This window comes from Lipotes vexillifer, unplaced genomic scaffold (genome assembly GCF_000442215.2).
Source record: "Lipotes vexillifer unplaced genomic scaffold, Lipotes_vexillifer_v1.1 scaffold216, whole genome shotgun sequence".
In the NCBI taxonomy this organism is placed as follows: domain Eukaryota; kingdom Metazoa; phylum Chordata; class Mammalia; order Artiodactyla; family Lipotidae; genus Lipotes; species Lipotes vexillifer.
Genome location: NW_006779100.1, coordinates 3,281,231 through 3,292,794, shown reverse-complemented (window position 1 = coordinate 3,292,794; position 11,564 = coordinate 3,281,231). Strand labels below are relative to the sequence as shown.

Here is an 11,564-nt window from a genome sequence, read left to right as displayed (position 1 = left end):
TTCCTATCTGATCTGTGCTCCTGGGAAGCCAGATCTGGAGAGGAAAGCAGACCGAGATGCAGGTGGTCAGAGGCTTGCCCGCAGTTACACAGCTAGTATGGGGCTGAGCAGGTGTTTGAGTCCACACAGGGGCCAAAAGCCCAAGCCTTTTCCAGTGCCCTCCATGCTGGCCTCCCTGCATCCACGTTGGCTCCTCCGCCAGGCTCTTCCCTTAGACCTTCAGGCTTGCTGTCAGTGTCCACTGAGAAGAGGATAAATGATAAGGCTGAGCAAGCAGCCCAGGGCACTGTTGTCTTGAGCTCTCCTTGTCACTGAGGGCACGGTCTCAGTCCTGGCTGGACTCACCCTTCAGGCAGGTTCCCTGCTCCCTTCCAGGGGTCTGTCTGGACACTCTCACCAGGGCCTGTCTGTGACCTGTCCTAGGGAGGCCGGTACTCTGGCCTGGTGTCCAGGCCAATTAGGAAAGGCCGTAGCAGCTGGCCTGACAGGAGGGCATAATGGGCAGACAGAACTGAGTCTGGAAGCGGAGTCTCTGTCTCCAGCCTGGCAGGGAGATGGACTTGGCGTGGGGACCAAGCACTGTGCTGATGCCTCGTTTGTACCCCTAGGACAGAGCTCCACTTGAACCACTTGGCAGAGAACAATGTGTTTGGGATTGTACCACTGGCCAAGGTGAGGGGCCTATGGGGACGGGTGGGCAGCCCTGGGCCTTGGGGTCGGAGAAGCTTGGAATGTCCTGGAGTGCCTCATGGGAATAGCAGGAGCCCAGCCCAGGCCGGGCGGCTCTACTCTAGCTTGGCCGCCCTGATGGTCCAGCAACATGGGAGATACCAGAGGGACAGCCCCTCTGAGGTCCGGTGCCAGCGTGCCCATCTGTCGCTGCAGCCTGAGGAGAAGCAGAAGGCGGCTCAGCAGTTCAGCAAGCTCCAGACGGCCATGAAGGTGCTGGGCATCTCCCCCGACGAACAGAGAGCCTGCTGGCTCATCCTGGCTGCCATCTACCACCTGGGGGCCGCAGGCGCCACCAAAGGTAACAGGGCAGTGGATCCCAACAGCCTAGTGGGTCACCTGGGAGAGCTTGTGGGGGCCCAGTCCACTCCCAGTTTGTCCTGGCCCAGCACAGACTCACCTGCTATCAGACACCCCTCTTTGGCTCGTGCCTCTTCCCCGTCCCCTTCATCAGAGCGGAAGCCTCCAAACCCCCGGAGATGCATCTCTGCCAAGGATGGCCAGAGGCCTGGACTGAGGTGGCAGTGACCGGGAGCGCTGTGAAGAGCAGGGGGCTTGGGGGCTTGGAGGCTGAGGGGAAAGAGGAGGGCACGAATTCAGAGCAGTCTCCCTGGAATAACTCTCCTTGTTCCCTTTCTGACAGAGGCCCCTGAGGAGCAAGCGGGTAACTGACCTTGACCCCGTGCTGGGGTGTAGGGGCCACCTTGCCCCCTCTTGGTGCTTGCCCTGGGCGCTCTCTGGGGGCTGGGCTTGTTCTGTCGTAGCAGAGGACACTGGCCCGGGAGAAGCCCCAGGGTTGAGGGTGGAGAGGGTGCATTACTGGCAGTGGGGCTTCTCAGAGTCCCAGGAATAGCTGCTTCTATACCTGTTTTGCGTTCAGATCCTGGAATCTCTCAGGACGCCCTCCATGGGGCTTATGTGGGGAAGGGTGTGTTGCTTCCTGGGGCTTCCCAAGGCCAGTTTTCCCTCAATCTTCCCTTCTCTCCACTGGTTTGGTAGTAGGTGCCTCTTCCTCTTGCACGTCAGGGTAGAGGCCACTAGGGGGCAGCAGGCACCGTGGTATTGAATGGGCTGCAGCTTCAGCATCAGTGCTTGGGGTCTCGTGAAGGGCTGGAGCTTGGTCTGGCTTGGAAGAGCTCCTTTGCCTTCCTCTGAGATGACATTGATGGTCAGGTGCTCTGAGCTCCTCTTCAGCCCTTTCTCCTCCGGTTTAGGGAAAGGGATGCTGCTTCTGAACAGCACCTTGGGCATCGGCTTCATCTTCCTCCGGGATGTGAAGGGCCCCAGGCTGTCGGCAGGAGTGAGGAAGCGCTGGTGGGTGGGAGGGAGGGAGGGTGCATGGAGGAACATGCGTCTGGGTGTTAGGTTCCTTGTGATCCCAGCAGGTTACATCCCTGCCAAAGAGGAAGCCGACTCTGGGTTAAAGAAGTCTCCACACTTGTAGGTGGGCAGGTGGGTGGCTGTGTGGCTGTGTCTTGAGGAAGTTCTTTCACTCCAAGGAGGTAACAGTGCAGGTTTCCTGTAACCCTACTCAGCGCTGACTGCAGGTGGAGAGCTCTGGGCGCGTCAGTACGTGGACCTTGTTGAGCAGTGTCTGTTACCTCCTCAGAGCTCCCAGTATTTTCTGGGGGCGGGGGAGGGTGTGTGCACATGTGTGTGTGATAGAAAGTCTTTGCAGGTCTCCTTCCTTGTGTGTCAGTGTGATCACATCCATAAACATACTCCTTTGAGGCTGTGAGTGTGTGTGCGCGCACGCGTGTGTGTTTTTGTGTTTCTGAGTCGCAATGGGGTTGTGTTTTCTCTCCTGCTCATCTTCCCAAAGCCCCACCCCCACGGGCCCTTCCACTGGGCCTGGCAGGCTCAGCTGACGACTGTTTGCTAACATGCTGTTTTTCTTTGCATGCTGCATGCTGGTCCTTTGCCTTACAGAAGCTGCCGAAGGTAAAACCTTGTTTCTTGTTAGCTTTCCCTAATTGCCGCGATTAGACACGTGTCGGCTGAGGCGCGTCTGCCCGCGGGGGCTGTTCCCTCTCCCCTGCAGTTTTTTCTCGCCTCTCCACTGTTGGGCCACAGTGGATGTTTGCGGTCTCCCCTGGCGGACGCATTCGGGAGGGTCCTAATGTGTCCAAGGAAGGGGGAGACACCAGTGCTCTCCTGATACTCCCCCACCAGGCACAGGCAGTTCTTGTGTTCATCCTAGGTGGGCTGGCTCACGCTCTGTCCTTCCCCACGTTGGCGCCTGGAGCCAAGCCCCCTAAAGGGGTTTTTGCAGCTGATTGGGAGCCCTCTGGTGGCGGCAGTGTGGAGTTACCTCCTCTTTTAGGACCTGCTCATTCTCTCCAACCCCAAGGGACACAGGAAGCGCTGGCAGCTGCTGGCTCTCCCTGTTTTGCCTGAAGCCCTGCTGGTGTCATCAGGGCTCGTTTTTTTCCCTCTGGAAGATGCCTGCTCCCTAGTGCTATGGGCGCAAGGGAGCTGAAGGGCACAGTGGTCAGCAAACAGTCTAAGGAGGAAGACCCACGATGTCAGCTCCTGTTTTCTACCCCATAGCTGGGCGCAGACAGTTTGCCCGCCACGAGTGGGCCCAGAAGGCCGCGTACCTGCTGGGCTGCAGCCTGGAAGAGCTCTCCTCGGCCATCTTCAAGCACCAGCACCAGGGCGGCACCCTGCAGCGCTCCACCTCCTTCCGCCAGGGCCCCGAGGAGAGCAGCCTGGGGGACGGCACAGGTACCCGAGCCCCTTCGCCGCTGGATGTGATTGGAGGCCTCTTCCTGGGCTCGTTGCCATCTCTGGGGTGGGCAAACTCCTGGGGTGAATAGATGCTCCCCTTAGGGGGAGAGGCCCAGCCCCAGGGCCCCATGCTGCCTTGGCCTGGGTGGGTAGGGAGCACACCCAGGTGGGGAGTCCCAGGGACCTGGAGATAGAACTGACCCCCCTGCCCACAGGCCCCAAACTGAGTGCACTGGAGTGCTTGGAGGGCATGGCGTCCGGCCTCTACAGTGAGCTCTTCACGCTTCTCATCTCTCTGGTGAACAGGTGAGTGCCAGGCAGGGCCTAGGAGCTCTCATCTTGCTGCCTTGACAAAGGTGGGGTTGATGCCTTTGGGCTTGTGTGATTGCTGAGGCAGAGCCATCCTCCACCAGCAGAGGGCTCACTGTCCCTGCAGGCAGGAGAGGCAAGTCCTCCCCACGGGTCCTGGGCACCTGGGTGGGGATGGGGATGGGGGCGGGGTGAGCTACCTGGGCACCGGGGGCACTGCCCTGGGCAGCTCTGACCCAGGTTCTCCCTGTGAAGGGCTCTCAAGTCCAGCCAGCACTCACTCTGCTCTATGATGATTGTGGACACTCCCGGCTTCCAGAACCCTGAGCAGGGTGGGTCGGCCCGCGGGGCCTCCTTTGAGGAGCTGTGCCACAACTACACCCAGGACCGGCTGCAGAGGCTCTTCCACGAGCGCACCTTTGTGCAGGAGTTGGAAAGATACAAGGAGGTAGCACTTGACCTTGCCCCTGCAGCCTAACACCCCCAGGCTCACCTTCTGGCCTTGGTACCCTCAGTGTGGGGGGGAGGCATCTGTGGATGCAGCAAGGTACCCCCTTCCCTGCTGGCTGCTCCCTTCCCAGCCCTTTACACTCTGACATTTATGTCCCCCTGTGGTCTCTGGAGCAGGACGCTTTTCCTGCCCAGGCTACGTTCTTTCTTTATGGAGAGTTTGCTCTCCAAGAAGCCCAAGATGCATTCAGGGTCCCTGGGAGCCTCTCTTTGCCCACCTTCAAGGCACCTGCCTAGGCCCCGTGAACTGCCACCGTGCAGTTCCTGCCTCCACGTGTGCCGGGCCTGGCCTTCCCTGTCTCCTGAGCTGTTGGTATGGTGACTGATTATTTAGCCCCCCTGCCCCCATAAAAGGGTGTCCCGGATGGATCTGGAAATCCTACCTCAAGTGGAAGTGAGTTGAACGAGCTGCGGAGAATATTTATCTTGGGTGAGAGAAGATTCAGGAGGAAAATGACAGTTGTCTTCAAGTATTTCAAGGATGAGTGTGTGAAATCGAGAGTGGGCTAACTCCACACAGCCTAATCAGCAGGTGGGAGTAACGGGAGTGTGTACGTGACTATAGCTCGCTGTAAAAGGAGGTTAGGAGAAGGTTAGCTGTCCAAAGACACAATGCGGTGCCTTGAGAGGTGGTGAGCATCTGTCAGTCGGGCTGTTGGAGGGGAGCTCCTGCTCGGATGGGACATTGGACTTGCTGACCCCAGCGTCCCCACCTGGCCTGCTCATAGGGCTGCACCCCACACATGGCCCTGTGCTCACTACCTCTCCACGTTCCCTCCTAGGAGAACATCGAGCTGGCGTTTGACGACTTGGAGCCAGCCACGGATGACTCTGTGGCCGCCGTGGACCAGGCCTCCCATCAGTCTCTGGTAGGAATTCCAGGGCGGGGCCTGGGCTGGCCTTTTTTTGCCCTTCCCATTCCTCTCCCTTGGTAGAGCCCTCCCCATATGAGCTGCTGCTGGGTGGGGACACTGTGGGCTGGGGGGCCCAGCAGTCAGGCCCAGACACCAAGCGCTTTCGAGCTGTGCGCCCTTTCCCTCAGCTGTCAGCCAGTCTGGCCAGGAAGGTGGCACTTCCTTCTGCCCTGGTGCAGTGGGGAGCACCACCCACGGGTGTCTGAGCTCAGGCCCTGTCCCAGCCGTGCCTCAAGTGTGTCTGCCGGGAGCCCTGTTACCACCTCCTCAGTGGTGAGGGCCTGGCTGGACCCAGAAGACACAGTCATCCCCTCCCATTGTCCCCAAGTAGAGGACCGGTGCAGCCTAGCACAGCAGGGCGAGGAGGTGGCATTCACCCAAACACAGAAACAGTACCCGGATATAAAATGCCCACTGAGGGGCTGTGTGGGTGTGAGTCCTCGCCCCTCAATCTGGGGATGGGCTTTGTCACCCTTTGGGCAAGCGTCTTGGGCACCTTGCTGCCTGGGGGACTGGCTGCCTGATGAGCACTTGGCATTTGGTGATTGTCTTCAATTAGGGAAGTTGCATAAGGCGCTTTATTGGAGAATTGGCATTTTTGCCAGGTTGCTGATCTCCCTCCTCTGCTTTGAGTCCCACCTCTCTCTCCCTCCTCCCTGCGGGAAGGCCCTGGCCCAGGGGGTGGGGCCTCGGGAGAGCGAGCGTCCCCCTGGGACAAGTGCTTAAAGTGCCCAAGCCCCACATCTCCCCAGGGAAGCTGGCTTTTCTTCCTGATACCTAGGCCCCTGCCAAGGCCTCCCTCGAGAGCCTTTGCCATTCCCAGGAGGTGTGGGCAAGTTGACCCGGCTGGCTTAGGAGCAGCGGTGGGTCAGATAGTGTGTTTGAATGGGGCTTGGCCATCCCTTCCCTCCTTTGCTCTCCCCTTTCTGATGGGCCTTGACATCGGGCAGCTCCACCTCTGGGCACGGGGGCCCCTCAGTGCCCAGCCTGCCACTCACCATCCAGTAGCTTCTTGCTCATTCCTGCCATACAGCTCCAGCTGCTCGGGGGCCCTAGTTACCCATCGGTCCTCGGCCACCTTCTGTGTCCTCCTGGTCAGCACACAGACTCCCTTGGGCAGCTTGGGTCAAAGAGGGAAAAGGGCACTTCTCTTGCTTCTCTTGTCCCCAGTCCCTAGAGGAGAGGCCAGAGTCCTCCTTGCCCAAGGAAGACCTGGGAATTCCATAGAAAAGGCACCTTCACACCTAGTTGTTTGGCTTGCATGGGGAATTAGAAATCAGAATTCAGTATTTCCACCTTCTCTTGAAAAGCTGGAGGATTTGCCAGCACTAGGCCAACGTTCTTCCAGGACAGCAGTTGGCTGCTGCTGAGTGATGGCTGTTCCCTTTAGATGGGGACACCTGCTCTCCAGTCACCCCAGCTCTGCCCATTTTGGCTGCCACAGCCATTAAGTCAACTGTCTTAGGCTTTTGGCACTTGAGTTTATGACCCTGTAGTCACCCCACCTGCAGTGCTCAGAGCCCTCTCTGGGTTCTCCACTCGCCGGGGCGGGGAACCAGGGTTAATCACCGCTGTCTCTTGTTGACAGCTTCCTTTGGGCCATGCCCTGTGCTCAGGGCCTTAAAGACCTTATCTCCTTTAATCTGCGTGGGAGGTGATGCCCAGAGAGTGAGGGCAACGCGGGGCTCACCCAAGCCCCCCTGATCTCCAAGGGGTTGAGGATGGAGGAGACCCTCTGGATGTGAGCTCGCGTCAATAAGAAGCCTTCAGTCTTTGGGAACTTAGGACACAGGTCCTAGGAATCATATTGTGCCGTGGGCTTCTCTCTCTGATCTCTTTCTGGCCTCTCTTTCTCCTTGCTGGCCACCTGCTCCACAGAATGTCAGCCACGAGTGGCAGGAGCTGTAGCGTGTGTATCTGTGTAACATGTTTATGGTGTGCGGTCGGGACCACAGGTCCTAGCCCCCTTCGCGCGGCTCCATGTGACACTGCGGGATTTCTTTCCTTCTGCATAGGTCCGCTCGCTGGCCCGCACGGATGAGGCGAAGGGCCTGCTATGGTTGTTGGAAGAGGAGGTGCTGGTGCCAGGGGCCACTGAGGACGCCCTCCTAGAGCGCCTTTTCTCCTACTATGGCCCCCAGGAAGGTGACCGAAAAGGTAGGTGGCAGCCCTGGAGGGCAGCTCCTCTGCTTCCTCTCCTGAGAACCCATTTATGTATATATGGGTCCAGTTGGCACTGCCTGGGGGGCTCACTGAATCCATGGGCTTTTGGGGGACCTGTGCCCTGATGACCTGAACCTTGCTTGCCCCGCCCTCAGGCCAAAGCCCCCTCCTGCGCAGCAGCAAACCGCACCATTTTCTCCTGGGCCACAGCCATGGCACCAACTGGGTGGAGTACAACACGGCCGGCTGGCTGAGCTACACCAAGCAGAACCCGGCCACCCAGAACGCCCCCCGGCTCCTGCAGGACTCCCAGAAGTAAGAGCACCACTCCGTCCACCCACCCCGTTTTCTCTTCCTGCTGTTTGAGGGTTTCTCTGCAGTGTCTCTGTCGGGTGTGAGACGTGCAGCCCCAGCCCAGATAACCCAGGCCCCTGGCCACGGTGACCTAGGAGCTGGGAAAAGGAACGGCCTCTACTGCTGCCTGAATGTGACTTCTTTCCCTCCTTTTCCTCCCCTCCTCTGGCAGAAAAATCATCAGCAACCTGTTTCTGGGCCGGGCGGGCAGCGCCACGGTGCTCTCAGGCTCCATTGCGGGCCTGGAGGGCGGCTCGCAGTTGGCGCTGCGCCGGGCCACCAGCATGCGGAAGACCTTCACCACAGGGATGGCGGCTGTCAAGAAGAAGTCCCTGTGCATCCAGATTAAGCTGCAGGTGGTGAGTGTGCCAGTGCAGGCCCTGGGGCACTTCCCGACCGCTGGCAGGTGGCCGGGGCCTTCTGGTCACACTCAGGTCACCAGTGCTCACTCAGCATCCCACTCACCTTGATTGCTGCTGGTGGGGTCCTATTGCAGTGCTACCCGCTGTGCGTGGCCCCCCGGGCCTAGTACGGGCAGGGTTGTCCAGGCTTAGCACGTCCTGCCCAGCCAGGGGTGGGACACCTGCCATCCTGCACAGAGTGGAGACGCTGGCGCCAGTCCCTGGTCTCTTGGCTCGGGCTGTCAGAGCCCACTGAAGGCTGTCCCTTCCCCTTTGGCAGGACGCCCTCATTGACACCATCAAGAAGTCAAAGCTGCATTTCGTGCATTGCTTCCTGCCTGTGGTAGAGGGCTGGGCGGGGGAGCCCCGTTCTGCCCACTCCCGCAGAGTCAGCTGCAGCAGTGAGCTGGACCTGCCCCCGGGAGACCACTGTGAGGCCGGGCTCCTGCAGCTGGACGTGCCCCTGCTCCGCGCCCAGCTTCGAGGCTCCCGCCTGCTTGATGCCGTGCGCATGTACCGCCAAGGTGGGGCCCCTTCCCTCTCAACTCCTACCTCTCCCTCCTAGAGCTGCCCCTGCCCCTCCCCACCTCCCTAACAGGGCCTGTGGGGCTGGAGGGGTGCTGCTGTCCCCCATCTCCGACTGGCCCTAGATCTCTCATCCCTGCTGCTGCCTCCTCTGGGGGTCTCTCCTTGCATCTCTCCAGCCCAGTCTGTTCCTTTCTCTTTTTCTTGCCAGCCTGCTGACCATCCTCTCCCTTCCACATTCCAGCCCTCCTCATCCCCTCCCCTGCCCAGCCCACATGCCCTGTTCCCACAGCTCCCTCCTTCTGCCTTCCCTGGTTTGGACGGGTCAGCTCTGCCCACAGCAGCAGACTCAGTGTCCTTGTGGAGCAACTGCCTCTAAGAGTGGGCCAGCCCCGCAATGAGAAATGAAGTGCTAAATCTTTCTGAAGAACTTAAAATTCCCAAGAAAGGTCAGACAGACCCTTTTTATGGACCCACCTGGACGAGGGCCCAGACAGGACGATAACAATAGTAGTTAACATCCTTAGAGCATTTACGGTGTACCAGACACTATTCTAAACTCGTCCCACACAGTAACTCATTTAACCCTCCCAACAACTTCATGAGATGTAGGTACTAGTATCATCCCCAGATGAGGTGACTGAGGCTCAGAGAGGTTAAGTAGCTTGCCCAAGGTCACACAACGCGTCAGTGGCAGAGCAGGATTTGACCGAAACAGACCAGTTTCTGAGTAGGGTTTCGTTTGCCTGAAAAGTTATGAATTGCCAGGTTTCCGCCCCTTTCTCCCTTAGCTAGAAGAGCATGCAGGCTCCCACCGACCCGCAGCCAGGTCCCCTTGAGGCATTCCACAGGGCCACCGTCACTTTTCCTTAGCAGCCAAAGCCAGGAAACGGGCTCCCAGCCCTGCTCTAAATAAATCATTGATCTGTCTCCACGTCTTGGTAAGGAGTTGCTGTTTATTATTTCAAAACCAGATTGTTACCGCTCTGAACCAAAATCAATGTGCTTTACTCAGACAAGCAGATCGATGAGGCCAGCCGCAGCAGACCCCCTCTCCGCCCCCAGCCCCCAGCCACCATCGATGGCGCTGATGATTAATTAAGATGCCAGGCGTCCAGACCTGCTATCCCGGCCCATCAATTTAATTGCAATTCAGATACAATCAATAGCTCACTTCGTCTTGGCCCCTCAGTGGCCCCCACCTCCTGTTTCAATCATCAGGCACATGCGTCAGCCCCATCTCGCAGTTGGAGGGCTTTCCAGAGCCAGCTAGGCCGCTGAGGTGGAGCGAGTCCCCGGTGGGCTGTCAGGAGCCTGGGTTTGGAGTCCAGCTCTGCCTCCAGCCGCAGGCTTTGTGACCCTGAGCAAGCCAGTCACTCCCCCTCTCAAGCCTCAGTTTCCACGTCTGGAGGCTGAGTTATATCCGGTCTAAGACCTCTTTTGGGCTTGAAATTCTGTGATTCCATAGGAGTGGGTCTCTTGGTCCACTGCCGTGTGTCCTTGGGGTGCCTCAGGGTAACCTCTCGCTAGCCACAATCCTGACCTTGCCCCAGCCTCAAGCCCAGACAGTAGGGAATCTCTGTTAGAGGTAACACTCTTTAGGGAAAGGGAATCTACAAGCCTTTTTGGTCACCTTGGGCCTAGGGCCCCAGGTCAGGAAGGTGGCAGGAAGGGAGCCCTTTTTGAACACCCTCCAAGTGAGCCAACCTGTGCTTTCTACACATTTTCCCATTTAAGCACCATGACTACCATGCGGGGTAAATGGTAGGGCCCCCATTTACAGATGAGGAAACCGAGACTCAGAGAGGTTGAGTGACTGGTCCAAGGTCACATGATAGCAAGAACCAGGGCAGGATTCCAACCCTAAGCCCTTGCCCTTTTCCTCTCTTCTATTCTCCGATGCCCTTTTTTTTTTTTTTTTTTTTTCCTTATTAAGTCCAAGACATCCAGAGGAGACTAAAACTCTCAATACAACTTCTATTCTCCGATGCCCTTTTTTTTTTTTTTTTTTTTTCCTTATTAAGTCCTCAAGACATCCTTCTCTGGGTTATCACGGAGTCATAGACCCGGAGGCTAGAAAGCATGTTAGGGGTCATGCAGGCTCTTACCTCCATAGCATTCCTTCCAGGTGGTCAGCCGTCCCCCGTTTGCATCCTCACTGACAAGGAAGTTGCTTCCTTCTAAAAGAACCTGTTCCCTGTTTAATCCCCGCAGTCCCAGCATGGGGCAGCCTGGTTGTCCTTCCGCCTCCTGTCCGTCGCCCCCGCCTCCTCCGTCTCCACTCTCCTTTCCCGGGGCGACCTCGACCGCGGGCTCTCCTCTGCCCGCAGTCCCTTCCCTTTCGGGTGACCCTGCCTGTGCACCAGTGGTTGTTGGGGGCTCTGGGAGCAGGCGAGGCTGACGGGCCTGGCTCCGGGCCGCTCTCTCCCTAGGTTACCCTGACCACATGGTGTTTTCTGAGTTCCGCCGCCGCTTCGACGTCCTGGCCCCGCACCTGACCAAGAAACACGGGCGCAACTACATTGTGGTGGATGAAAAGCGGGTAGGTCTGGGTCCCCACGGCCCCGCCAGACCCTCCTCCCTCTGCTCAGACCCCTCCAGGCAGCTGCCCTTCCTCCCCTAGAGAGAGCCAGGCTGGCCCTGGCTCAGGTGCCTGGTTTTGGCCAACCAGGGCCAGGCCAGGGACACGTGGCAGCCAGGCTACGGCGGTGGGGGGAAGGCAGCCCTGGGCATGGACGGACTGTAGGAATCACAGAAGAGCCACCCCTTTTAAAGGCCCGAGCTGAGGGTGTCTGCTCTCTGGTGAGCCAGACAGTCACCCAAGAGCCTCCCAGGTGGCAGATTAGAACTAGTGTTTTGGGTGCCCCACTGGTAGCACCCGGGCCCCTCAGCCTTGACCTCCACACCAGGGCCTAGTTCCTTCAGCAGG

General features: G+C 58.5%; 1 protein-coding gene across 2 annotated transcripts in view; it reads left to right on the top strand.

Annotated features, from left to right (window-relative positions):
- MYO18A (myosin XVIIIA) overlaps nt 1-11,564 on the top strand; it is an 84,790-nt gene that overhangs the window by 42,869 nt on the left and 30,357 nt on the right. For both annotated transcript variants that reach the window (XM_007452437.1, XM_007452436.1), the window contains exons 8-19: nt 609-672; nt 886-1,030; nt 2,659-2,670; nt 3,280-3,456; nt 3,675-3,765; nt 4,024-4,216; nt 5,061-5,147; nt 7,208-7,349; nt 7,511-7,670; nt 7,882-8,068; nt 8,391-8,634; nt 11,068-11,177. In XM_007452437.1, the coding sequence (XP_007452499.1) occupies nt 609-672; nt 886-1,030; nt 2,659-2,670; nt 3,280-3,456; nt 3,675-3,765; nt 4,024-4,216; nt 5,061-5,147; nt 7,208-7,349; nt 7,511-7,670; nt 7,882-8,068; nt 8,391-8,634; nt 11,068-11,177 (1,612 nt within the window). The remainder of the gene's footprint in view (nt 1-608; nt 673-885; nt 1,031-2,658; nt 2,671-3,279; nt 3,457-3,674; nt 3,766-4,023; nt 4,217-5,060; nt 5,148-7,207; nt 7,350-7,510; nt 7,671-7,881; nt 8,069-8,390; nt 8,635-11,067; nt 11,178-11,564) is intronic.